Consider the following 27,159-nt stretch of genomic DNA (forward strand, 5'->3'; position numbering starts at 1 on the left):
TGGTTTGACTGTACACGCGCACACGCAGACACACACGGGGGATTTAAATGTTAATAAATTATCCTACTTTTCAACAAAGGATCTTTACCGGGTTGCTAAAGTATACACGGTGACGTAAAAGGACCCCAAAGTCGTCATAAGAGGAGTCCGCTTCACGCCTGAGCGTCTTTTTCTGAATTTTACCATCAAGTGTGTTGAAAATATCGATTTATTTTAACGAAATATTTGCAAATATTTATTTAACAAAATATCATTATTGTAATAGTGTTATAACGGTGCAGTTTTCTTTATTTGGTATCGAAACATAAGCGTTCTATATTCATTTTCTTTCATGTTTATGGTTGTAATTCCTGGTGTGCGTATGTTCTCAGACAAGTTTAGACAAATATGAAGGAGTGGCGTCGAGGGGAGGAGGACAGTCGATGCCTAGTTTCAAGACACTGAAATACTTCACGGAACTTCCATTGCGTCTATTTGTGACGAGTGCGCGACACGCACCAATTAATCTGCTGCTATTCTCGCTCATGACGGAAATCCTAATTTGACCAAGATACACACCCACATAAACCACAGTAACGACACTGCTAGAAGTAAGAGTTTTTTTGCGGCGTGAAGTCACCTGGTCGTCTGGACTCTGAGCCTTGCGTTACATACAGCAAGTGCCGCTTATGAGAACACCAGAAACCCTCATAATCGACAATGGAAAACGTCTAAAACACACCAGAGAAGAGGTAATACCTGGCTACTTGCTATATACTCTCTTTGATTACGCAATACCAACGCGCATTTGAAATGTCTGTAGTAAATATGATCTATCTTATCTTTTATGCTACTTTTATAAGTGGAGATGCGAATGTTCGTGTTTCATTGTCATTCATGGCGCTTGACGTCCAACTCATTTTGACTGGGAGATTTGATGTCAAACTGCTGTCAAAAGGAGCTAATGGTTCGAGTACAGTAGCCCAGAAACATGCTTTCCTATGTCATGAGTTTTCCATGGTGAATGCAGTTAGTGGATTTCTGGAAAAATGTAAATTAAGTAATGTTATGAATTATTTGCTATAAAAATTAACTTAAAGGTTTGTGTCGTATTCAAAAGATATTTTCCCACCAGAATGTAGGATGCTTCAGCAGATCAAAGTGATTGCTTTTATCTGATTATTGTGTCTGGGCAGAGTCTTCACAACAATGTGTGAAAAACAGCAGGTAACTTTGGGTGTTTGTTGAATAAACAATTTAGCTGTGTTCTGGCAGTTGTGATGCTTTTACTAATTTGATCATTCCTGGCCTGTCTAGACATCCTGTTCCTTTAGTTCAGGGGTAGGGAACCTATGGCTCGGGAGCCATATGTGGCTCTTTTGATGGGTGTATATGGCTCGCCGCTAACCTGTGTGATAAAATATGGGAACCGCTGGTGAGAGACCACCTAAATGGGAGTTGACACTGTGGTGCCGACACTATCTCTAGCGCCTTTTTAATCATATTTTTTCTTAATTATACTCTTCTGCATGCATATTCTCATTGATACTCATTGATTAGCAACAGTGCAAACATGTTCTTAAAATAATTCAGACTTTTTTTTTACTTTCAAAGTGGTGAAATGATTAATAAATGCACACATTTTCATGTATTTTTACTTTTAAATTCTGAGTATGGCTCTCAAGGAATAATGGTTGAAAATATGAATTGTTTATGACTCTCTTCGTCAAAAAGGTTCCCGACCCCTGCTTTAGTTGAAAGAAAGGTGTTATATTCTGAGAATCTTTTACCTCAACAAATGTTTAGGTTAACGCCCACTTTGGGCGGAGGCAATGAAGGCTTTAAGAAATGGAGTCAGAACGGGAATCTCGCCTTTTCTCAAGCCAATAAAGAGAACTGGTCATGGAAGCTTCAATAATGTTTTGCGTATATTTTTGTTAACACTTGTCTCACCAGATCAGAGGTAGGGAACCTATGGCTGAGGAGCCACATGTGGCTCTTTTGATGGGTGCATATGGCTCTGAGCTAAAATATGGAAACCGGTGGTGAGAGAGCCGAGGCCTGAACGGACCAATGGGAACGTCATGTAGGCATTATGGCATTGATTTTTTTTTTTTCATTAGAGTCTTCTGCATCCATTCTCTCATTGGATATTCATTGAACTTATAGATATTCATTGATTAGCAACAGTGTAAGGATGTAAGAATGTTGTCAAAAGAATTCAGAGACTTTTTGTACTTTAAAAGTGGCAAAATGAATAAAAAATTGCGCATTTTCCTGGATTTTTTTACTTTTAAATTGTGAGTATGGCTCTCAAGGAATAACACTTGAAAATAGGAATTGTTTATGGCTCTCTCTTTCAAAAAGGTTCCCGACCCCTGCACCAGATCTTTCAGAACAAAGAAAAGAACACCCCACAGTAACTACAGTCAAACTGAACAACTCCTTCTGTGACTCAATGACCAATTTTCCCACTTCCCCAAACACCAACAAAATGCTTCATTTAACAGGCTTTACCTTGCATTAATCTTGATGTAGTTGCTAGTACATTACCATGTTTTTTCTTTTCCTTGCAACAGTTCCTTCCTTTCACTGCCCCTTTCCACCATCATTCATGGCCACTTTGAGGAGATTCAGCTCCGAGGGGAACCTCCTGGATCTTGTTTTCTTCAGTTGGAAGAAGTTGGATATAAACCACGACAATCATCGAGAATCTGGCATATACAAGAATCATGTTGCTGCAGATGGAGAGATTTCTAACATTCAGGAGCCATGTGAAGATGGAAATAAATTACTGATCAAGGAGCACAGTATCAGTGCAGAGAACCTAAGACGCTTGGAGAAAAAGAACAAGCACCACCTTGAAGTGAGTGCCATGGGTGAAGGCTGCAGGGCCTACAGTGATGGCCAATTGGCCCCGGCTACAAAGGAAATAATCGAATGTGTGGAAAAAGATGACCTTCCTTCTCCATCTGTCTCATCATTCTCCCCTAAATCCCAGCAATGGCACCATCATAGGGACAGACTGACAGCTGCGAGATTGCATCTCAGGAATTTGTTTGGCCAGGTGAGTCAAATTAAGATTTGCATAATGTCTACCATATGTTAGACCTGGGTGATATGACAAAAATTATCTCAATTAAAAAAATAAAATCAGTAGATAATTATCACAATAACTATCACATTTTTTTTTCTTTCAAATTTGAAACCAAACTTCTGTAAATAAGTAAATAAAGGACTTTAATTCTTATTTATTTACGCAAAAGTATTTTTGTTGTTCTGTTGTGCAATAAAGACAACTCTACCCTTACACTATGAAAAATTAAAAAAAAAAAAAAAACCTGCAGAAATGTTGACAGGGCTCTTTATTTTTATGAATTTGCCTCCAAACCAAAAGTTGCTTGGCAATACGAAATAAATACAATCAACTAAATCATCATTGGCAATCAGACCTTTTCATCCTCACATAAAGAAACTGTGTAAATTTACCTCACACAGGGCCATTTACAAAATAAATAAATAAAAAAGTTGGATGAACTTAACCCATTTTAACCCACGGTACCAAGTTTTAGATTTTTGCAAGAGAAACTCCTTGATATCAAGTAAGAAAAATATTACAGGCTGTTCTCAAATGAGGACAGTGGGTTACAGTAATCCCTCAAATACCGTGGATAATGTAGACAAGAATGGTTGCGATAATCGAAAAACAGCGAAGTAGGAAACTCCAATTATTACTACCATATTACCGTATTTACTCGCATATAAGCTGCTCGCAGGTATAATTCGCACCCTGAAAATTGCCTTGAAGATTGCCGGGAGACACAGTCTCCCCAGCGTGTCCGAGGTCAGGCCCCGTGCCCGGAACACCTCCCGAGGGAGGCCTCCAGGGGGGATCCTGATCAGATGCCCGAGCCAACTCATCTGGCTCTTCTCGATCCGGAGGAGCAGCGGCTCTACTCTGAGCCCCTCCCGGATGACCGAGCTTCTCACCTTATCTCTAAGGGAGACTCCGGACATCCTGTGGAGGAAACTCATTTTAGCCGCCTGTATTCGGGATCTTGTTCTTTCGGTCACGACCCACAGCTCGTGACCATAGATGAGGGTAGGAATGTAGACCGACCAGTAAATAGAGAGCTTCGCCTTTTGGCTCAGCTCCTTCACTACGACGGACCTGTCCGCATCACTGCAGACGCTGCACCGATCCGCCCGTGGATCTCCCGCTCCATTCTTCCCTCACTCGTGAACAAGACCCCAAGATACTTAAACTCCTCAACCTGGTGAAGGACCTGGTCCCTGGCCCCGAGAGGGCATGCCACCTTTTTTTCTGACTGAGGACCATGGTCTTAGATTTGGAGGTGCTGATTCTCATCCCGACTGCTTCACACTCGGTTGCAAATCATTCCAGTGGAAGTTGGAGATCCTGATGAAGCCAACAGAACCACATCATCTGCATAAAGCAGGGATGCAATACTGAGGCCACCAAACCGGACCTCCTCAACGGCTGCGTCTAGATATTCTGTCCATAAAAGTGATGAACAGAATCGGTGACATAGGGCAGCCCTGGCAGAGTCCCACCCCCACTGGAAACGGATCCGACTTACTGCCGGCTACGCGGACCAGAATCTGACCCCGGTGATAAAGGGAACGGACCCCGCGTACCCCCCACAAGACTGCCCGGGGGACACGGTCAAACGCCTTCTCCAAGTCCACAAACCACATGAAGACTGGTTTGGCGAACTCCTATGACCCCCCCGAGGACCTTGTTGAGGGTGTAGAGCTGATCCACTGTTCCACGGCCAGGACGAAAACCACACTGCTCCTCCTGAATACAAGATTCGACCTCCCGGCGGACCCTCCTCTCCAGTACCCCAGAATAGACCTTCCCGGGGAGGCTGAGAAGTGTGATTCTCTGGTAATTGGAACACACCCTCCAATCCCCCTTTTTAAAAAGGGGAATCACCATCCCGGTCTGCCAATCCAGAGGCGCTGTCCGCGATGTCCACGCGATGTTGCAGAGGCGTGTCAACCAAGACAGCCCCACAACATCCAGAGCCTTTAGAAACTCCGGGCGGATCTCATCCACCCCAGGGGCCTTGCCACCGAGGAGCTTTTTAACCACCTCGGTGACTTTAACCCTAGAGATAAGAGAGTCCGTCCCAGAGTCCCTGCTTCCCATGGAAAGGCGTGTCGGTGGAATTGAGGTCTTCAAAGTATTCGGTCCACCGATTCACAACATCCCGAGTCGAGTTCAGCAGTGTCCCATCCCCACTATACACTGTGTTGAGCTCTGTCGGAGGTGGGAATTGAAACTCCTTCTGACAGGGGACTCCGCCAGGCGTTCCCAGCAGACCCTCATGAAACGTTTGGGTCTCCCGGGCCGCACGGTACTCAGACGTTTCATCGAAAGACGTTTGGTCCCCGGACGTTTGGTCGACCGGACGTTTGGTCGACTGGACGTTTGGTCGACCGTACGTCTGGTAGAAGGGACGTTTGGTAGAACGGACGTTTGGTCGCCGGGTTGTTACTGTTGAAACCAGCTTTCAAAATTATAATCATGAGAGAGAGTGAGTTTAATATCTAAATATCTAATATCAAAATATCTACAGTAAACTACATAATTTGACAGCGAGCGTACCCGGCGACCAAACGTCCGTTCTACCAAACGTCCGGTCGACCAAACGTCCGGGGACCCGACGTCCGGAGACCAAACGTCCGGTCACGGGGCCGCACTGGCGTCTACCCCCACCATCGGAGCCAACTCACCACCAGGTGGTAATCGGTTGACAGCTCTCCCCCTCTCTTCACCCTGGTGTCCAATAAATGCGGCCGTAGGTCCGATGTCACGACCACAAAGTCGATCATCGAACTGCAGCCTAGGGTGTCCTGGTGCCAAGTGCACATATGGACACCCTTATGCTTGAACATGGTGTTCATTATTGTCAATCCAAGACAAGCGTAGAAATCCAACAATAGAACACCACTCGGGTTCCGATCGGGGGGGGGGGCGTTCTTCCCAATCACTTCCCTCCAGGTCTCACTGTTATTGCCCACGTGAGCATTGAAGTCCGCCAGCAGAAAGAGGGAGTCCCCTAAGGGGCACTCTCCAGCACTCCCTCCAAGGACTCCAAAAAGGGTGGGTACTATGAACTGCTGTTTGGTGCATACGCACAAACAACAGTCAGGTCTCGTCCCCCCTCCCAAAGACGGAGGGATGCTACCCTCTCGTCCACCGTGGTAAACCCCAATATACCGGCACTGAGCCGGGGAGCAACAAGTATGTCCACTCGGCGCCTCTCCCCACAGGCAACTCCAGAGTGGAAGAGTGTCCAACCCCCCTCGAGAGGAGTGGTACGGGAACCCAAGCTGTGCGTAGAAGTAAGCCCGACTACGTCGAGCTGGAATTTCTCAACCTCACGCACTAGCTCAGGCTCTTTCTCAACCAGAGAGGGGACATTCCAGGTCCCAAGAGCTAGTTTCTGCAGCGGGGGATCGGACAGCCAAGGATCCATCCTTTGGCTGCTGCCCAATTGGCGGCGCACTCCCGGCTTATTTGGCCCCTTTCACAGGTGGTGAGCCCATGTGAGGGGGGACCCACATCGCCTCTTTGGGCTGTGCCCGGCCAGGACCCATGGGTGTAGGCACGGCTCGCCATCGCGCCCCTCCTCCGGGCCTGGGTCCAGAGTGGGGCCCCGGTGACCCGCGTCCGGGCGAGGGAAGACGTTTTCCAATGTTTTTCATCATAAGAGGTCTTCTGAGTGATGCTTTGTCTGGGCCCTCACCTCAGACCAGTTTGCCATGGGTGACCCAACCAGGGGCACAAGGCCCCAAACAACATAGCTCCAAGGATCATTGGGACACACAAACCCCACCACCATGGATGCAAAATATCAGATTATTCAATTTGAAAAAAAGAAATAAGTCTATCTTGATCAGAACCTGATGCTTTCTAATTACAGAAATTACAATTTTCTTACCAGAAGTTAAATATGTTGTGGCAGCCATATTGCGTCTATCTCAATTCTTTCAATGGTTCATATTACTCCAATAGTTGTCACTTTTGAACAACAAATACAATGAAAAAAAATCAATACTATTAGCGAGTTAGCTTAGCATCGTGATGTTCTTTGATAGCGCTGGGACAACCTCATCTACACAGATACTACGGTCACAGAGTGAGACGAAGGTACACAGATGATTCTTCAGCTTCTTTTATATCAAATCCAAGTAATTGACAATGTAGAGCATTCTTCTTTGACAACACATTAAAGTCAACTTTGATGAACACTGTATCAAACTCTGGAGACGTTCGTGGTGCTCTCTACTAAAGACTACAACTCAAACTACAACTATAGGACCTCAAGCTGTCCGCCTATGTGCCTGAACGAAAAGAAGGATATAACCTGCCTTTTAATGAAAACAACATAAATATAGGAAATTTATAACAATCAAAGTGGAATTTTGTTTTATTTCAAAATCAAGGCTACTCGCGTTTGGCCAGTCAGAGCACGTTTAACTAGGTTTATACTTCAGCGCCCTAAGTAAGATGGCTGCCCGGGACCTTGGTAAGACGGCTGTGCCCTGAGCGAGCAGTGACGGGAACATGAGTTTTTTCACGTTTTATGCAAGATACGTACACTTTTGTCCTTATATTTCATTCATAGACATCAATATAAATCTTGTTTAGCGTTTTATCAGTTTATCTTTTCTCTATTTTGAAATCAATGAAAGGATCGGCCGAATTTGTGACGTCATTGTGTCGCGGCGCCGGCAGTTTTTTTGCATGTCGTGTTTTTATGCGCATGTCAGCCGTACCCTCCATTCAGTCATAATTTTTTTGTCCGACAAAAGGAATGTTAAAAGCTTTTTATTTGTTCTAATTTGCCATCTATTAACAGAGTAACACATAACTAGTGGTTATGATGTTTAATAGTACTAAAATTCAGTGGCGGTCCGTGCATTTTCTCGTAGCGCCTTCAACGAATCAATCCAACCCTCCAAAACTATTTTATGGCTATAATAATAATAATCGGACATAGGCCCTGTCGTCATCATCAACAACAAAACTCTAATTGTCATCACACCCAGAAACTGCGTATGACGAAATTGGTAGTGCTTCTCCATAAGGTGCGTTTTCTCTGCAAAAGACCTAATAATAGTTTCGGACTCGTAATTTGGCATTCTGCCGTATGGATACATCGCATCAACCCCCCGAGCGGATCACTTACTGTCTTTCACTTGCCTTCAGTCAGCCAGTAGGAGGCAGATCACCACCCAAACATCTTTTCATATTACCTCACCCCGAAGTTATTACACAGAAGGGATTGTGTGTTGCGTTACCGCAAGTTTAGAGTTCTGATGAATGTGGGGAAAAAACTGTGCTTCAGCCTATTTGTCCATACTTTGTGGGACCTATAGCGTCTGCCAGAGGGCAGCAGCTGGAACAGATTGTGACCAGGGTGGTATGGGTCCCCGATGATGTTCCTGGCTCTGCTGAGGTAACGAGGGCCCGGCAATGTCTTCCAGTGAGGGCAGAGAGCAGCCGATGATCTTCTGGGCAGTGTTAATCACTTTCTGCATGGCCTTTTTGTCTGCAGCCGTGCTTCCAGCGTACCACACTGTGATGCAGTATGCCTGGATGCTCTCCACAGTGGTTCTATAGAATGTTACCAGAAGCTTGGCGTCCAAGTGGTTCCTCCTGAATACCCTGAGGAAATGGAGTCGTTTCTGGGCCTTCTTCACTACTGCCGTAGTGTTTGTAGTAGTATTCCAGCTACAGCTGCGACACATAAAAAATAATCAACAAATTAATGCACAAAAATTGGGTAAAATCCACTTCCTAGCAGCATTTAATGAATAAATACAAATACTGGAGATTTTCAGACATTACAACCAGGCCAGGGGGGTGATTTTCCCGGGAAAAGACAGCAATGAACGTCAATGGCGTATCGGCAAACATTGCCCTAAAATGGGGTAAAATCCAGCCGAAAACAGCATTTAATGATTAAATACAAATACTGGAGCTTTTTAGACATCAGAACCGGACCCGGAGTATAATTTCCCCGGGAAAAAGACAGCGATGAACGTCGATACGTCCATATACGTCCATATGCGAAACGGCAAAAATTGCACTAAAATGGGGGTAAAATCCACTTCCTAGCAGTATTTATTGATTAAATACAAATACTGTAGCTTTTCAGACATTACAACCGGGCCAGGGGGGTGATTTCCCGGGAAAAGACAGCGATGGACGTCAATGGTGAAACAGCAAAAAATGCACTAAAATGGGGTAAAATCCACTTCCTACCAGCATTTAGTGATTGAATACAAACACTGGAGCTTAAATACAAACACTGAAGCTTTTCAGATATCAGAACCGGGCCCACAATTGAAATATTATTTAGGAACATAGCCATAAATCCAAAAATCCTTTTTAACTGTACACAATATCCATCCTCCTTTCTTCCTTCCTTCTTTTCTATCGCCATCGAAGCTAATGCTGAAAGTCGAGCCTGTCCTGTCGTATTTCTGACATAGTCCGTCTTGAAAATGGCTTTAAATCAACACAACAATATATTTTCTTGTGCAACTTGCTCCAGATACAGTTTGGTAGCTCTGGCTAATCACTAGCCAATCATAGTTGGTGAAAGTGATGATGTATCCCTACGCCTGTGAGAAGGCAATGACGTCTGCGACAAGGCATTGTGGTGTTGCCACCTTGAAATCTGATTGGTTAAAGCAACAGTCTTATCGACGCTCGTTTAATGCAGCAGAGCCTGCAGAACTGATTGTGAAGGCCTTGAGGCAGATTTCTGACCCGGAAACAAATAATGTCTGAAATGTGATTGGTTAAATGCTTCAATATGAAAACACACATCTGGAAGCAGTGCAACCAGGGGGAAAACCAATGAAAGGAAGCTAACAGACAATTTGGAATTATTGGAAGTATTGATGGACAAAATATAATACCGTAATTACTCGAATATAACGCGCACTCGAAAATAACACGCAGGTATAACTTTGGGCCAAAAAAATCTGGAAAAACGCAGTACTCGAATATAGTGCGCACCTAAAATTTCCCGCTGACGAAAATCAGAAATCTTACCTTTTTTTCTTCGTTTCACGATTGTTTTGTTCAAACAAATTTATTCATTAGAATCCTTCAAATGAAAAGTTCCTCTCTCTCTTTGTCTGTCCTCTCATACATCTCTTCGTTGAGAATCCTATCAACGTCCACGCTTCCTTCATCCACTTCCTCTTCCTCCCACAACACATCATCCGATTGGCTTTACGAGATGACGTAAAATCCGTGCGTCAAAGTGAGTTTGACAATGCTTTTTTCGATCGAAAATTTGTAATTTATTTTATTCAATTCAATTTCAATTCAATTTATTTGGCAAGAAAAAGCACCAGGCTAAGGGCCATGTAACAAGACACAAAAAAAACAAAAAAAAAAAAGTTTTTGATTATAACACGCACCCCCAACTATTGGAATTAATTATTTTGCAAAAACCTGCGTGTTATATTCGAGTAATTACGGTATATGATTCAGATATTTCTTAGGCCAGCAGAGAAGGCGTTGAAGGCCCTGATGGCCCGCCACTGCTAAAATTAGACCGATTTTGCGGAGGGTAGAGAGACAGAGACTTTTTGTATGGCAATGCGCTCGTAACATAACATAAATACATTTAAATGAACTTGGATTACAACACAGACACACTCAAAAATACGTTTAATCTAACCTTACACTAAACCTAATTCTAACTTTGTTTTACATCTTTAGACCTTTCTTCTCCCGGGTTGCCACCCTGACTTTCAGCTGCAACCTATGGAGGGTTGTTTGCTTTTGTCTTCCCTTCAAAATATTCCGAAAATTATGTACACAAATGTTTTAACAATAGGATAACGCACAACTACTTGCCAACGAGAAGTAGCATACTTTTCTCATATTAGCGAGCAAGCTTTGGCACGCGTATACCGTTCTGCACTGACTAACACGAAAAAAACCACTGAAAAACTGCAACGCTCTGCCCAGTGCTCGTAGAGGCATTTACATGAGGGAGTTGCGGCGAGATGATGTTCTCATAAGCAGCCGCTCTGTATGCTCATATATCAAAATTTGTCTCATATCTCAAGGTAAATATTTGCCCGAAATGTTACTTGTATCTCAAATTGCTCGTATGTTGGGGCACTCGTATGTCAAGGTATTACTGTAGTCTGCTTTGGCAGCCTTGATGTCTCTCCTCCAATTGGCGCGAGTTGCGGTGTAGAGTGCCCTGTCCCGGATATGACGGCTGCATCACGGGCCTGGAGGAGTGATCGGACCTGGCTAGTCATCCACGGTTTCCAGTTTGGGTACACCAGGATGGTTTTCTCAACAGTGACTGGAGCCGTGCAGTACTTGATGTAACACAGTACTTTTTCTGTGAATGTGCCCATGTCCCTCATGAAAGTTTACCATTGTGTCTGGTCAAAGCAGTCTTCGAGTCGGGGGAGCGCATCATCAGGCCAAGTGATAATGGTTTTGCCTTTGGGGCTTTGTTTGTTGGCTCAGGGGTGTATGCTGGGGCCAAGAAAAAAGAGACGTGGTCCGACTATCCAAAGAATGAGAGTGTTATGGCTCTGTATGCACCTTTGATGTTAGAGTAAACATGATCCAGAGTTTTATCCTCTCTTGTTGGACATTTCACGTGCTGGTAACATTTCGGCAAAACAGATGAGATATGCCTGATTAAAACCTCCTGCAATTGTGTCCGCAGCACTTCGGTAGGTGTTCTGTTGATTGTTCATGGTGTCCATTAGTAGGGAGAGAGCAGTACTTACCTTAGAATCCGGTGTGAGGTAGACATCAGTGATGATAACGACTGCTAGCTCTCTGGGCAGAAGCCACCTGGAAGCCATCTGAGCCACCTGGAACACCCTGGGAACTACGTGAGGATGCTCTTCATTGATTATAGCTCAGCCTTCAATACCATAAAACCGGACATTCTGACTGACAAACTCTCCCACCTTGGACTATCCTCTTCAATCTGCTGCTGGATAAAGGACTTCTTGACCAACCGACCACAGACTGTTAGACTTGGTCCCCACCTCTCTTCCTCCATTACACTAAGCACTGGCTCCCCTCAAGGCTGTGTACTGAGTCCTCTTCTGTACTCCCTGTACACCTACGACTGTACACCCACCCACCAGTCCAACGCCATCATCAAATTCGCTGACGACACCACTGTGGTCGGACTCATCTCAGGAGGGGATGAGTCGGCTTACAGAGATGAGGTCAACAATTTGTCTTCGTGGTGCTCGGTGAACAATCTCACACTGAACACCACGAAAACTAAAGAAATAATCTTGGACTTTCGCAAACACGGCACAGATCTGGCCCCACTCCTCATAAATGGAGTATGTGTAGACAGGGTCCAGTCCTTTAAATTCCTGGGGGTCCACGTCACGGACAAGCTCTCATGGTCTACAAACATCACGGCAGTGGTGAAGAAGGCTCAGAAACGACTCAATTTCCTCAGGGTACTTAGGAAGAACAACTTGGGCACCAATCTTCTGATAACCTTCTATAGAACCACTGTAGAGAGCATCCTGGCGTACGGCAACACAGTGTGGTACGCTGGAAGCACGGCGGCAGACAAAAAGGCCATGCAGAAAGTGATTAACACTGCCCAGAGGATTGTCGGCTGCTCTCTGCCCTCACTTGAAGACATTGCCAGCCCTCGTTACCTCAGCAGAGCCAAGAACATCATAGGGGACCCTTACCACCCTGGTCACAATCTGTTCCAGCTGCTGCCCTCTGGCAGACGCTATAGGTCCCACAAAGCACGGACAAATAGGCTTAAGGACAGTTTTTTCCCCACATCCATCAGAAATCTAAACTCGCGCTAACATAACACACATTCCCTTCTGCGGTATATGAACAGATGTTTGGTTGGTGATCTGCCTCCTACTAGCTGACTGAAGTAAGGTAAGTGGAAGACAGTGTGAGGTAAGCGAGAGGTAAGCGACCTGTATCCACAACAGCGGAATGACTAATTATAAGTCCGTAACTTACACTTATTTAGGTCTTTTGCCGATTAAACGTAGCTTATGGAGAAGCACCATCAATTTCGTCACACGCAGTTTCTGCGTGTGATGACAAGTAGGCTTTTGTGTTGTGATAATGACGACATGGCCTATGTCCGATTATTATTATTATTATTATTATTATTAGAAAGAAGGGTCTGCATTGCACCAATATGAATTCAAGGTCTGGGGAACAATGTCTATCCAGAACAGTGCTTAGTGTAAACTGTTTTGCTTGCGTGTACCACAGTGCCAAAGAGAGGCAGTTACATATGCTGTGAAGTATGAGATGAGGACACTAAGTAAATCATTTGTTGTCAGCAAGCTGGCTGCTGGATGGACCACTTTGATACTTACTCTATACAAGGATCCCATAACTACCAGTACAGACGCTCCCCTACTTACGAACGCAATTGGTTCCGAGCGATTGTTCATAAGTTGAATTTGTTTGTAAGTTGATTCAGTGCTATATTTTGTATTATAATTTATGTTTAAGGCCGATATAAGTATATTGAAGGTTTATATAAGTGAATTTGTATGTTTAAGGCTTGTATAAGTAACACGCATTGGTTTGTACTGAAAACAAAAATTAATAAAATGGAGAGAATATGTACAGTACTGTAGAGAGAGAGAGATTTATGTATTAGAAACTGGCCAAAAGAAGCGACCTAATGACAATTGCACAGTTTTCTTCTTTTTTTCATCATAAATGATGCGGTAACACTGTATGGCATCATTCAATTGATTTGCAAACTTTGTGCAACGTTCAATATTTGGGTCCTGCTGCTCGATCTTTCTGTTTATAAATGGTACTGACGGTCGAACGATGTGCAACGCTCACCACTCTCACGCGCATCAAGCTTCGTTATTATTGCCACTCGTTTCAAATGAAATGGCTTGCCTCTTCCTTGCAACTCCCTCAATACAAGCCTTTAGCTTTTTACCAACCATATTCAATATTGGATGCATGAGATATTTAATGATACAAATGAAAAAGGTTCTTTGCACACTGGAGATACATTCACGCACTTCCGCATTGCAACGAAGAAGAAGGTAGATGCTGGGTGAGCTGAGCTCTCACAGCGCCAGGCGTTGGTATTAGCGGCGGAAAGAAGTACTACTCCGAAAAAGGCGAAATACAAAATTGGACTTGCGAACATTTTTGGACTTAAACGCAATTTGCAGACATGTTCGTATGTACCGTTGTTCGTAAGTTGAATGTTCGTAAGTAGGGGAGCGTCTGTATTATAATTAGTACAACTTTAACACAGGTAAAGCAATTTTGTAGAAGCATGACAAATAGTACGTTTAGCCAAAGAAAACCCAAGTTTTTGGAGTTGCAGCCATTACCGTATTTACTCGCATATAAGCCGTATTTGTCGCTGAAAGCCGAATGTCCATGAAAAAAAAAATTACTGGCCGGGAGGGCGGGTGTTAGCACGACAAGCAGTCCGGCGGGCGTCCGTGCCAGTCCGTGACGAGACATTAGAGTGGCCGGTCCGACAGGGGGAGGGGCGAGGTCGAGCGAGGAGCTTAGACGGGCGAGGTCGAGCGAGGAGCTTGGACGGGCGAGGTCGAGCGAGGAGCTTGGTCAGGCGAGGTCGAGCGAGGAGCTAACTCAGGGGCTCGAGCGTCCAGCCCCTCCTTCCGCTTCCCACTACGGCGCGGCGCTCACCGCCTCCTCCGGGAGGACGGCATAGCACGCCGGCCGCCACGCGGTGGCCCATTGTAGATGGCCAGCCGACAAGGGGAAAAACCTCGCTGCTGCGCCTCCCCACAAAGACAAGAGGGGTGGTGTTCGAAACCCCTACCTGAGCCTCCCCGCAGGCCGCCACGTGGTGGATCATTGTAGATGGCCAGCCAACACGGGGAATCCAGGTCGGAGTAATCGGAGAAGAAGGCGGGGTCAAGGTCCTCCGGGGGGTGTATCGAAGTCCGAATCGGCTGAGGGAATCAGTCTGAGTCCGAATCTCCAGCCCACAAATCAATCAGCTCTGGACCGTCCTCGCATTCAGAAAAGTCTGAGTCCAAATCCAGATAGCTAGGGCGATCAACCAACAGGGGGCAATGGAGGCTGAGGATTCTCTCTCCGTTGAGAAAATCAATACCCGGAGTCTGAATTCAGATAGCCAAGGCGAGAAACAGGGGCCAATGGAGGCTCAGGACTAGGACTACCTCCTAGTCGGGAGAGTAGCCAGGAGAGAGAGAGTGGGGGAAGGGGCCAATAATCGAGTGAGAAATGGATGACTGGTGTCGGCCGCCGGCGACGAAGCGTGGGAGTGGCCTTCCGGCGGGCGTCCGCGCTGGAACTTGACGAGGAGTGGGAGTAGCCGGTCCGGTGGGCGTCCGCGCCGGCCGGTGACAAGGCGTGGGAGTGGCCAGTCCAGCGGGCGTCCGCGCCGGCACTTGACGAGGAGTGGGAATGGCCGGTCCGGTGGGCGTCCGCGCCGGCCCTTTAAGTGATGGCCGAGCCCCCTGCTCATAACAGACACCAGAATTACAGAAAGATCGTCGGCCACCTTACCCTGGTTGCTCGGGGGGCCGCCGACCCCCTTTTCTAGGAGGCCCGGAGAGTCACCACCGCCGACCCGCTCGTCCAGGGGGCCTGGATAGTCGCCGCCGCCGACCCCCTCGTCCGCTTATGGGTGGGAAGGAACTTGGCGGGCTAGCCGGCACGGGAAACCTGGTTCGTGGCTTAGGCATGGGTGCGCGAGCACAAGGGCAAAGCAGGAGGGACAAACAAGAGTGGGGAAACGAACATCAACAAGCTAGTCCTAACAATTTATTTCAAAATAGAGAAAAGATAAACAGATAAAATGCTAAACAAAATTAATTTTGACATCTTTGAATGAAATTCAAGAAAAAAACCGTATCTGTCATAATACTTACCTGTCACTGCTCGCTATCTTACTGTAGTTAAACGTGCTCTGACTGGCCAGACGCGAGTAGGCTAGATACATGTGTTCCTATATTGTTTACCATGTCAGCACATCCCAATAGTTGTTCAGGCTGATCGGAGGTCTTGCGGTTGATCGTTAAAATATCAGCCTTGATACCTGCGTAAAGTTTATCCCGTGCTATTATTGCACCCAGAGACTCGGCGAACACTATACTGCTAAGGACACACTTCCTGGTTGTGCTTACGTTACTTCTACTACTAATTTGTCTGTGTGCAGGCAACGCCCTTTTGGTTTTGGAACACATGAAGGAAATTATTGTACATTTGTGATTATGAAATAAAACAAAATTCCGCTTTGATTTTTTTTCTTTTTATTTCTGGTTCGAAAGTGGCAACTATTGCAGCAATACCATCGTAAAAATCGAGATATTTCGACATTAGAAGCAATTTGGCCGCCGCAACATATTAAACTTCTGGTAAGAAAATTGTCATATCTGTCATTAAAAAGCCCCAGGTTCTCATCAAGAGAGACTTATTTCTTTTTTCAAATTGAATAAAGACAAGCATATTAACTTCCTTATGATATTGACCCTAATCATGTGCTTTTGATTCATACTATATCTCAGAAATACCACTTGCGATGATGTTTCTTTAGATTTTCCCTTCATAGTAACACATTTGTACTCCCAATTAGAACCATGAAAATGAAGGTGAAAATTGTGAATTAAGGGGGCAGCTTATACGCGAGAAATTGTAAAATTCAACAATTTTAAGGCAATTCTAAGGGTGCGGCTTACACACGGGGCGGTTTATATGCGAGTAAATAAGTAAGTAATTACTGTAGGCCAATTTATGTTCTGTCTTTCTATGTGTTGTCTATTTCATCCCACAATTTACATACAACAAGGTATTATCAGTAGTTTATCAGTAGTGGGCCGTCAGGGCCTTCAAGGCCTTCTCTGCTGGCCTAAGAAATATCTGAATCATATATTATATTTTGTCCATCAATACTTATTAAATAATTCCAAATTGTCTGTTAGCTTACTTTCATTGCTTTCCCCCCTGGTTGCACTGCTTCCAGATGTGTGTTTTCACATTGAAGCATTTAACCAATCACATTTCAGCCATTATTTGTTGCCAGGGTCAGAAATCTGCCTCAAGGCCTTCACAATCAGTTCTGCAGGCTCTGCTGCATTAAACAAGGGACGATAAGACTGTTGCTTTAAGCAATCAGATTTCGAGTTGGCAACACCACAATGCCTTGTCACAAGCGTAGGGATACGTCATTGCCTTCTCGCAGGCGTAGGGATATGTCATTGCCTTCTCGCAGGCGTAGGGATATGTGATCGCTTTCACCAACTATGATTGGCTAATGATTAGCCAGAGCTACCAAACTGTATCTGGAGCTAGCTGCACAAGCAAATATATTGTTGTGTTGATTTAAAGCCATTCATGATTGGCTAGTGATTAGCCAAAGCTACCAAACTGTATCTGGAGCTAGCTGCACAAGCAAATATATTGTTGTGTTGATTTAAAGCCATTTTCAAGAGGGACTATGCCAGAAATACGACAGGACAGGCTCGACTTTTAGCATTAGCTTCGATGGCGATACAAAAGAAGAAAGAAAGAAAGGAAGAAAGAAAGGCCGATGGAAATTGTGTACAGTTAAAAATGATTTTTGGTGAGTAAAATATGGCTGTATTCAATAAATAAAAAAATAAAAATAAAATCAGACTTAGGCTTGTCATCATCATTGACTAGACAAAAGCCTAATTGTCATCATACCCAGCTGCGTATGACGAAATTGAAAGTGCTTCTCCACAAAGTGCGCTTTTCCCAGGCAAGAGCCCAACCAAGTGATAGTTTCAGACTTGCTGGCACTCTGCCGTGATGGATACATCGCATCACCTCCCGAGCGCAACCAAATCCCAGCGACTGCGAAAGGTTTGCCTCACCGATGCCAACAAAGAATAAAATGGATCACTTACCTCCCACTGTCTTCTTACTTACCTTCAGTCAGCCAGCAGAAGGCAGATCACCGCCCAACGTCCTTCATGTTTCCTCACGAAGGATGTTGGGCGGTGATCTGCCTCCTGCTGGCTGACTGAAGGTAAGTAAGAAGACAGTGGGAGGTAAGTGATCCATTTTATTCTTTGTTGGCATCGGTGAGGCAAACCTTTCGCAGTCGCCGGGATTCCTAAATAATATTTCAATTGTGGGGGCGGTTCTGATATCTGAAAAGCCCCAGTGTTTGTATTTAAGCTCCAGTGTTTGTATTTAATCACTAAATGCTGCTAGGAAGTGGATTTTACCTCATTTTAGTGCAATTTTTGCCTTTTCGCCATTGACGTCCATCGCTGTCTTTTCCCGGGGAAATCACCCCCTGGCCCGGTTGTAATGTCTGAAAAGCTCCAGTATTTGTATTTAATCATTAAATGCTGCTAGGAAGTGGATTTGACCCCATTTGTGTGCATTGATTTATTGATTATTTTTATGTGTCGCAGCTGTAGCTGCAGTAGAGGTTTTATAGCCATAAAAGAGTTTTTGAGGGTTGGATTGATTCGTTGAAGGTGCTACGAGAAAATGCACGGGTATTTATATTGCAGGTAGAAAGAAATCATAGATTGAATTATAAAAAAAAATCAAATAACTGAAGCAGGGGGAAAAATCATCAAACTAATTTAAAAGAAAAATAAATTCGCCTTATCCCTTCATTTTGGTCTGTAATCATTGTCTATTTTTGGTCTCATTAGTTGACAGGTGTTCATTTCATTAAATATTGCATGGATATAAAGCATTTATAGTTTGAATTTAAATGGTTAAGTAAATAATGTGATGTCTTTCAGAGTCCACATTCGTCAAACTCCGACCTTTCAAACACGGAACAAAAAGACAGGTAAGAATTAGGTAGTCTACAGTAGGTTAGTAATGTCACAAAGAAAAAAAGTTTGTTCTCAGTTTAATTTAGATTTCTAAGATAGTTTAAAGTTGGCTTTATAAGTGATAACCTTATCCTTTGTGTAAACTATTTTGTTTGTGTGCCACAGTGCAAAAGAGAGGTGGTCACGTCTGCTCTTCATGCGCCAGTGGAGCCAGGTGGGCCAGAGTAATAAACACAAACTAAGTAAAGAGGAATTGGAAAAATGGGCCGAGTCCCTTGACTACCTGCTTGCCAGTCAGAGTAAGTGTTTATATGCCTAAAGGTGACATTAGTGTCTTGCCAAAATGAATGTTTGACCTGCTTGAATTAGTCATATTTGTTGTTTTTTATTTGATTACAATCAATTTTGTGAGTCACGAAATGGGCAGATTTCAAATTGGTGAAAGAGAGACTGACATCCTACAGTGCCGTACAGGGTGTGCTCAAAAGTTGACATTGTTTTCAAAGCAAATATTTCGGAAACGACTGAAACTATCATGGTCTATCATGAACAGTTTATGTGTTAGACATCTTACGTTTTATTCATTCTAACTGGAAAGACAAATTCAAAGATTTGTAAATTCTGAGACTGTCCTCAAAAGTATTTAATATTCACATGTTTAGCTTTTAGTCAATTTCTAACATGCCGCCTATCTTAAAAGTTTTAGGTGCTCGCTCATTATTTTTTCTTAAGTTTGGCATTGAATGCTATATGTAAAATTGGTGGGCAAATATGGCCTTGCAATCTTTTGGGTTACCGGTTCGGTGCTTCACAATGGAGAATCTAGCTAAGTTATCATACCAATTTTCCATTTCAATCAGATAAGACAGAGGCTAACAAACTACACATTGATGTTAGCAATGATCATGTAAACATACAGCATGCGAAGTGTATAACTCTAGACGACATCCAGAGTGGAAGACTGTCCGACCCCTCTCGAGAGGAGTGGTACATTCCACCACGTCCCAAGAGCCACTTTCTGCAGCTGGGGATCGGACCGCCAAGGATCCTTCCTTTGGCTGACGCCCAAATGACCTCTTTGGCCCCTCTCACAGGTGGTGAGCCCATGTGAATAAAATATGTGGTTATTTGAAAAATAATTGCCAATCCCAGCTGTCTGCGGGCCAGAGGCGGGGGACACCCAGAATCGGTGGCCAGCCGATCCCAGGGCACAAGGAGACGGACAACTATGCACACTCACACCCATACCTAGGGGCAATTCAGAGTGTCCAATCAGCCTACCATGCATGTTTTTGGAATGTGGGAGGAAACCGGAGGACCCGGAGGAAACCCACGCAGGCCCGGGGAGAACATGCAAACTCCACACAGATGGGATGTAAGATAAGATGACAAAGTCTCTTTGCAATTGCTTGTTCATATTATATCAGTTTTTGTAAGTATAAAAGCATCGTTGTCATACAAACTCCCTGTGAATGGTTGACATGTCAGCACAAACACTTAACTGTCTGACACTGATTAATCAATCTTTGCCCTGCAAATGACTAAACGTATCAGTCGAAAGTCCTGCCGACAACTGTTTGTTTCGCATGTATATAAGACTCACCCATTGTTCATTCGGAGAGAGTTGCAGAGGAACAGACCGTGCGTTCACACTGTTAGAGCTCTCTCCCCATCATGCAGTCTGGGAATAAACCTATTTCCTTTAAATTGGTCTCACTCTTTCTGTGCCTGTTCCTGAAGCTGCTTTACAGGCCCAACAATGGACATGAGTTGGATTTGAACCCAGTTCCCTAGAGCTGTTAGGCCGACACGCTAACCACTCGCGCCCTTAATCTCCGTTTGATTTAAATAATAAAAAACTGGTTATTTGAAGTTTAGTCCAAGTCCTCTTCGTCAGAATTGAGAGGATTTTTCTTGTACAAAAATTGCTGTTGTTGTTGTGTTGACACTGTCAAGACGATTGCCAAATTCGATGGCTCCGTCATCCGTCAATGTTGTCATCAGTCACCTTCTGAGTGGCCCCATGCAGCGTGTTGACGTCCTATTGCTATGCCATCTTTTCAGCTGTATCTACGGCATAAATCCATCATGATGCTGGTTCATTTTTTTATTCCTCGGAGTTGGGGTGTCTTAGTCGACACAAGAATTTGCAGTTCCACACCTCGGAAGATGCGAGCTTTGGGCAGTGAACAACAACACGTCCGCGCTGTTGGTCAAGCGAAAGTGGCAGCGCTTTGTAGAGAAGATCAGTCGCTGCAACGTGCAGCACGGCAACCTGGGCGGAGAGACCAGCCGCTACATCTCGGACCTGTTCATCTTATTTATTCCCAGCATACAGATCGCCACAACACGTGTGCATCTCCTGAGGGGAAGTGCGTTCACATCCTGTGTGTCACTTTTAACCTCACGGCGGACCCCATTAATATTAGATTCCTACAAGCTGAATTATTTACAAAAGAACACCATTTATGGCGCAATGGCATGCCACGCCTTTAGCATGTCAAGGAACGTCAATATTTAGAAGGCATTTTCAACGGCGACTCAAAAAAAAGTTTCCACAGTTGATTTGCGTGATGCAATATTCACTTGGCAAGATGTAAGGCATCTAGCACTTGTTATGATATTCTATTCTGCCCCTATTTTATATTCCTTCTTTGGCGCAGAGAGCTGCAGCGGTGCCCTGACTTCTGCCATTTTTCATCCGTCTTCCGGTTGCGAGTTTCAGTGTAGATTTACACATTTTTATGGACTTTTGTATATACCTCAGAAAAAAATCCATGATTTAGTGAAGCCGCGAAGTGAAGAAGGATCACAGTATATCATATTGTCTAAAGAATAAGCACTCAAAAGTTGTCTGAGCAACATTTAATATGTGGCATATCAAAATATAATCATTGGTGCATACTAATGCAACAAAACAGCGACCAGAAGCTCCAAACGGCCACAGCTGTTTTTTGCTCGCTATGTCCTCTTTAGGTTTAAGGCATTGTTGCATCACTGTTATTATTATTACAGCTGAAATATGTGACTGGTCGAGTATAACTGGCATTATCTTTTCCGTTTTCTAAGCTGGGCTTCCAGTGTTTGCTGCATTCCTGCGTTCTGAATTCAGTGAGGAAAATCTGCAATTTTATCTGGCCTGTGAACAGTACCGACAATCATCTAACAACTTCAGTCTGCAGAGGCGGGCAAAGGACATCTGCACCACCTACATCCAGCCAAATTCACCTAGGGAGGTATGCTTGATTTCACATTATTTTATCTGAAATTACTCCATGGAATGTTCATTAAATTATTTTTTGTTTCAAATCAACACAAAAATTAGCATTACTGTGATTCTTCACTTCGCGGGTTCAACATTCGCGTCTTCACTACATTGTGGATTTTTTTTCTGAAAAAAAAGTAGATTAAAAAAATGTGAAAATCTACGCTGGAACTCGCAAGCGGAAGCCACTCCCCTGTCTTCCGCTTGCCACTGTGAAAATGGCGGAAGACAGAAAAAGAAGGTCAAAGTCACTCAACTGAGGAAATAAAAAATGGCGACATTATGGCGGATGGAAACAGAGCACTTTGGCCCGCGAGGATGGCGGGATGTCGAGGTGGAGCAACGTGGAAGTTGAGATTCCATTTAAGTCCATGCAGTGGGCTGACGTCGTTGCACTTATCCAAAAACTAGAGCTCCCTGGACGGCTAATTGACAGTTGGATGGCGTGGAGGAGCGAAGTGGAAGTTTAATTTCTTGGCCGGCGGTCCAGTTGTCATGTTATAAAAGCATGGCTTCAACGTAAAAGAGAGCAGGTACCAGGCCGACCCTTTGAAAATCCAGCACACTATGAAGTGTAAAATATGATAATGGAGACTTTGGACTGTTGAACAGCTGAAGCTATACATAAAGGAAGAATGGGAAAAAATCCAGCTTCATAGTTCAAGCAATCAGCGTCCTTAGTTACCAAATGAAAGTGGATAAGTGGTTAGCATGTACACTTCACAGTTCTGAAATCAAGGGTTTAATCTCTGGTAGGTTCCAGGCTTCCTGTGTGGCGTTTGCATGTTCTCGCCATGTCCTCTCACATCCCAAAAACATGCATGTACAGTGGTACCTAGAGATACGAGCTTAATTCGTTCCGGGACTGAGCTTGTATTGTATGTCAATTTTCTCGTAACTCAAACAAATGTTTCCCATTGAAATGAACTAAAAACAAATTAATTCGTTCCAACCCTCTGAAAAAACACCCAAAACAGGATATTGGATTGGAAAAAATGTTTTATTTTTTCTAATTCGCCATCTATTAACAAAGTATCAAATAACTAGTGGTTTAATAGTATACTAAAATGTGTTTAATAGAACTAAAATTAGACGGATTTCGCGGAGGGTGGAGAGAGAGAGAGAGAAAGGGGGGGAGACTTTTTGCTCGGCAACGCTCGTAACATAACATAAACAAATTTAAATGAACTTTTATTACGATGCAGACACTCAAAAATAAGTTTAATCTAACCTTACACTAAACTTAATTCTAATTTTGTTTTACATTTTTATACCTTTCTTCTCCTGGCCGGGTTGGCTCTGTTTGCCCCGCCTCCACCCTAAGTTTCAGATGCAACCTAGCGATGGTAGTTTGCTTTTGTATTCCCTTCAAAATATATTCCGAAAATTATGCACAAAAATGTCCTCACAATAGTATAACGCACGACCACTGTAACTGTTGTATTAACGATCGCCTCGATCCATAGGTTCACCTTTCACGTCCTGCAACAGAAAAGGCATTCGTTAAAAAATGGATTTTTTATCGAATAAAATATGGGTACGCATCTTTTTGGGTCACCCTGTGTATATATATATATATATATATATATATATATATATATATATATATATATATATATATATATATAGCCTTCAGCAAAAACTATATTATGGCTATAAAACCTCTACTGCAGCTACAGCTGCGACACAAAAAATAATCAATAAATCAATGCACAAAAATGGGGTAAAATCCACTTCCTAGCAGCATTTAATGATTAAATACAAATACGCTGCCGAAGGATCTAATCAAGTCGTTCAAGGGATGCGGACTGACCAACGTTATCGACGGCTCGACGGATTGCCAGATCCATTTTTCAGGTCAGACGGCTCGATTCAGACTGCTTTGCAACTTCTCCAGCAGGCGCGAGCCAATGCTGGCGACGATGAACGTGAACTTACTCAGAAACTTGACGCTGATGCGGAAGGTGACGTGAATGACGAGGACAGCTACAAGAGCGACGTGTCACTTGATTTTCACCAGTGAATTTGCAATTACTTACCAGTAATCGCCTTGTATTTGTGCCTTTTGTTAAATAAATATGTATATGTTACCTGGTTTCTCTTTTCATCCATAAAATTTACCGCATCCATTCAAAATTCTGACCGGCTAGTTGAAAAATATAGTGGCACCCTCTAATTGAACGGCAGTACAGGGGAAAGTTTGAAAAATAGAACGGCATGCCGTTGAAATACAGGTTTTACGGTATATATACACCCAATTTCTATTATTATTTATTTATTTATTATGTATTTATTATGATCAAATCTGGGTGTCCCAAGTAAAATTATTTCCATAATTTGACAATTGCTACCGTTTAATTCAGGATTTGAGATTAAAGCCCATAGTCTCCTGTTTTTTGGGTTTTTTTTTGTCTTGGTGCATGCAAATGCATGTTCATGGGTTTTCAAAAAAGTAAAGACTTTTTATAAATTTTGTTTTTGTTTTCCAAAGCTGAAATCCTTTTTGTAGGTCTTACCATTTGTATTTATTTAATTGTTTTTTATGCATGTTGAAGTCTGCTTTTGAACTTTCAAAAATGTTTAAAAAGATTTGTAGTAGTCCCTTTTTTTTCTTCCGCCCTTCCTGTACTATAAATGCTTTACACACTGGGCATGTTTATACATTATAATCAAGGGCCTCTGAAGGAGTATGTAAAATATAAAATAATGTGACCATACAAGCACTCAAAGTCAAAAGTCAAGCCTTTATTGTAATTATGCAACAACTGCGTATAACGAAATTAGTGGTGCTACTCCACAAAGTGCGTGTTTCCCAATAAAAACATAAATGGGTAATTTAAAAAAAAGTCACATCCGGGCAAGATAATAGAAAAAAAACTTTGAATATTTTAAAATATTGCACATTGTTATTGCACACCCCAAAGTTATTGCACAAAAGGGATTGTGTTTCGTGCTAATGTAAGTTCCGAGCCCTGATGGCTCTGGGAAAAAAACTGTCCCTATGTCTATTTGTCCGTGTTTTGTGAGACCTGTAGCGTCTGCCAGAGGAGAGCAGGTGGAACTGTACTGGCCATGGATTTTCCATACCTAATTTTGATTACATATCCCGCCAAATTGTTCAATTCTTAATTACCACAATGCCATATTTTTCTAGGTAAACTTGGACAGCAAAACAAGGGATCTGACCATCCAGCTGCTGCAGGCTCCCTCTCATACATCTCTGTCCCGTGCACAGAAGCGCATCTACTCGCTCTTGGACACAGACTGCTATCCCCGCTTCCTCCAATCTTCAATCTACTTATCTTTATTTCGGGAAGTCGACTAACTGACACATTATTACATGCAGAGACTGTGCATGCAGCAATGATGGCTTTTGGTATTTCCAGGATTTCCTTCATAACCAACACAGCCATAGTACAAATATTTAGTCAAACTGACAAGAAAAAGTCAAGAATGAAGTAGCGGTGTCCTGAGCATAAAGCTGTACTATTATTAGCAGCAAATAGTCCGATTCATAATGAGGAAATGAACGCCCAAAAAGTGACATTCATTTGAACAACTGTTGTTGAGTTTTACATTAACCACAATTTCTGCAGTCTGCAGTATTTCAGGCTTAAACTATTACTTTATTCTTGTAGTTTTTTTCCCCTATCAATTGTATATGTAAATGCATCAATTTAGCTGTCTTAACAACTTAACATCCAAGAGACTGTCTATAATATAGACATGGGCGGCCAAGTCTGGTCCTCGAGAGCCCCTATCCAGTCTGTTTTCCATGTCTCCCTCAACCAACACACCTGAATCAAATAATCGGGATTGGTATGAAGCTTCTGAACAGCTTGCTGAGTTGATCATTTGATTCAGCTGTGGTAGAGGGGGGAGATATGGAAAACAGACTGGATAGGGGCTCTCGAGGACCGGACTTGGCCACCCCTGGTCTATACGGTGGACTAGCCACAAGTAAATTGCAGGGAATGTAGTTCCTCTACCACCTGCACATACATGGCACACAACTATTATTCACTTAGCCTCATATACTGTATTTGCAATGTAAAAAATGGTTCACACTGATAAACAACCTTTTATTCTCACACACACACAGTTCTACAACGAATTTGGAGTGTCCAAACTAGCAGAAATGTGTTTGGGATGAGGAGGGATCCAAGTACCCAGAGAAGAAAAATGCAATTGCTCCTAAAACGCCGCAAAGTGCTGTCTACCTACTAACTTGGAACACGAAGAACACATGGGCTCTACAGGCTTACTCGAAAACTACAGGCAACAATAAGTCCGCAATTACATATAGTTAGCCCTGAGACAAATTCTTTTAAACCAGACTCTAAGGATCAATCAGGACTCAATTCTTGTGTCATGTTGTTTTACACAAATGTCCTACCCAAAACTTGGCCCAAACAAAACCAACATTACCTCAATCAAAAAAGTTGCCTTAAAAAAATCACTTCTATCAAAAAATCTTTTTCAAACAAAGAAAAATAGTTCTTAAGTGCATTCATTTTTGTCTCAACTTTACATTTGAAGACCTTTTTCTTTGGTAATTTTTTTTATTGTATTGAGGGTTTGTTTGATTGAAAAAAAATATGTTGATTGAAGCAACATTTTTAAAAATTTAATATTATAGACATAATTCTACCCTCATAGTTTCTCACTTTTTTCATGGCAAAAACTCAAGCACTTTTTAAGGGCTTCGCAGATCAATTTTCCAGGTGTTCCTGAAAATATTAAAGGTAATTCCAACGGGTTTGTTGTTTGGGTTTTTTTCTTTGATAGGGCAAAAATCACACATATATGAGATGAGTAAATTTGCTGCAGAGAGGTGGGACCCAAAGCAGAGATTTGTTGTATTTCAGCGTGGTGAACTCTTGAGTGCCTCCAATAATGGAGGTGCTGGCATAGTGATATCATGGTGTTTCAAAAGATGGATACACACAATGTTCCCTCTAAGCTGCGCGCGTGTGCAATTGCGCACTACTCTCGTCTTCTCTGCGCACAGCAAATCATATGGAGCGCACAAAATAAAATCCGAATTTTTTAAAATTATTATTTATTTT

The 27,159-nt window shown here is 43.2% G+C and overlaps 1 protein-coding gene across 1 annotated transcript; it reads left to right on the forward strand.

The window, feature by feature from the left end:
* On the forward strand, nt 1-26,849 carry LOC144066882 (regulator of G-protein signaling 18). Its single transcript, XM_077590284.1, has 6 exons — nt 1-731; nt 2,559-3,046; nt 18,790-18,839; nt 18,991-19,124; nt 21,895-22,061; nt 25,245-26,849. Exons 2-6 carry the CDS (start codon nt 2,594-2,596, stop codon nt 25,413-25,415), a joined length of 975 nt encoding a protein of 324 aa, XP_077446410.1. The 5' UTR covers nt 1-731; nt 2,559-2,593; the 3' UTR covers nt 25,416-26,849.
* The last annotated feature ends 310 nt before the right edge of the window (nt 26,850-27,159 follow it).

This window comes from Stigmatopora argus, chromosome 21, assembly GCF_051989625.1.
Source record: "Stigmatopora argus isolate UIUO_Sarg chromosome 21, RoL_Sarg_1.0, whole genome shotgun sequence".
NCBI classification, from domain to species: Eukaryota; Metazoa; Chordata; class Actinopteri; order Syngnathiformes; family Syngnathidae; genus Stigmatopora; species Stigmatopora argus.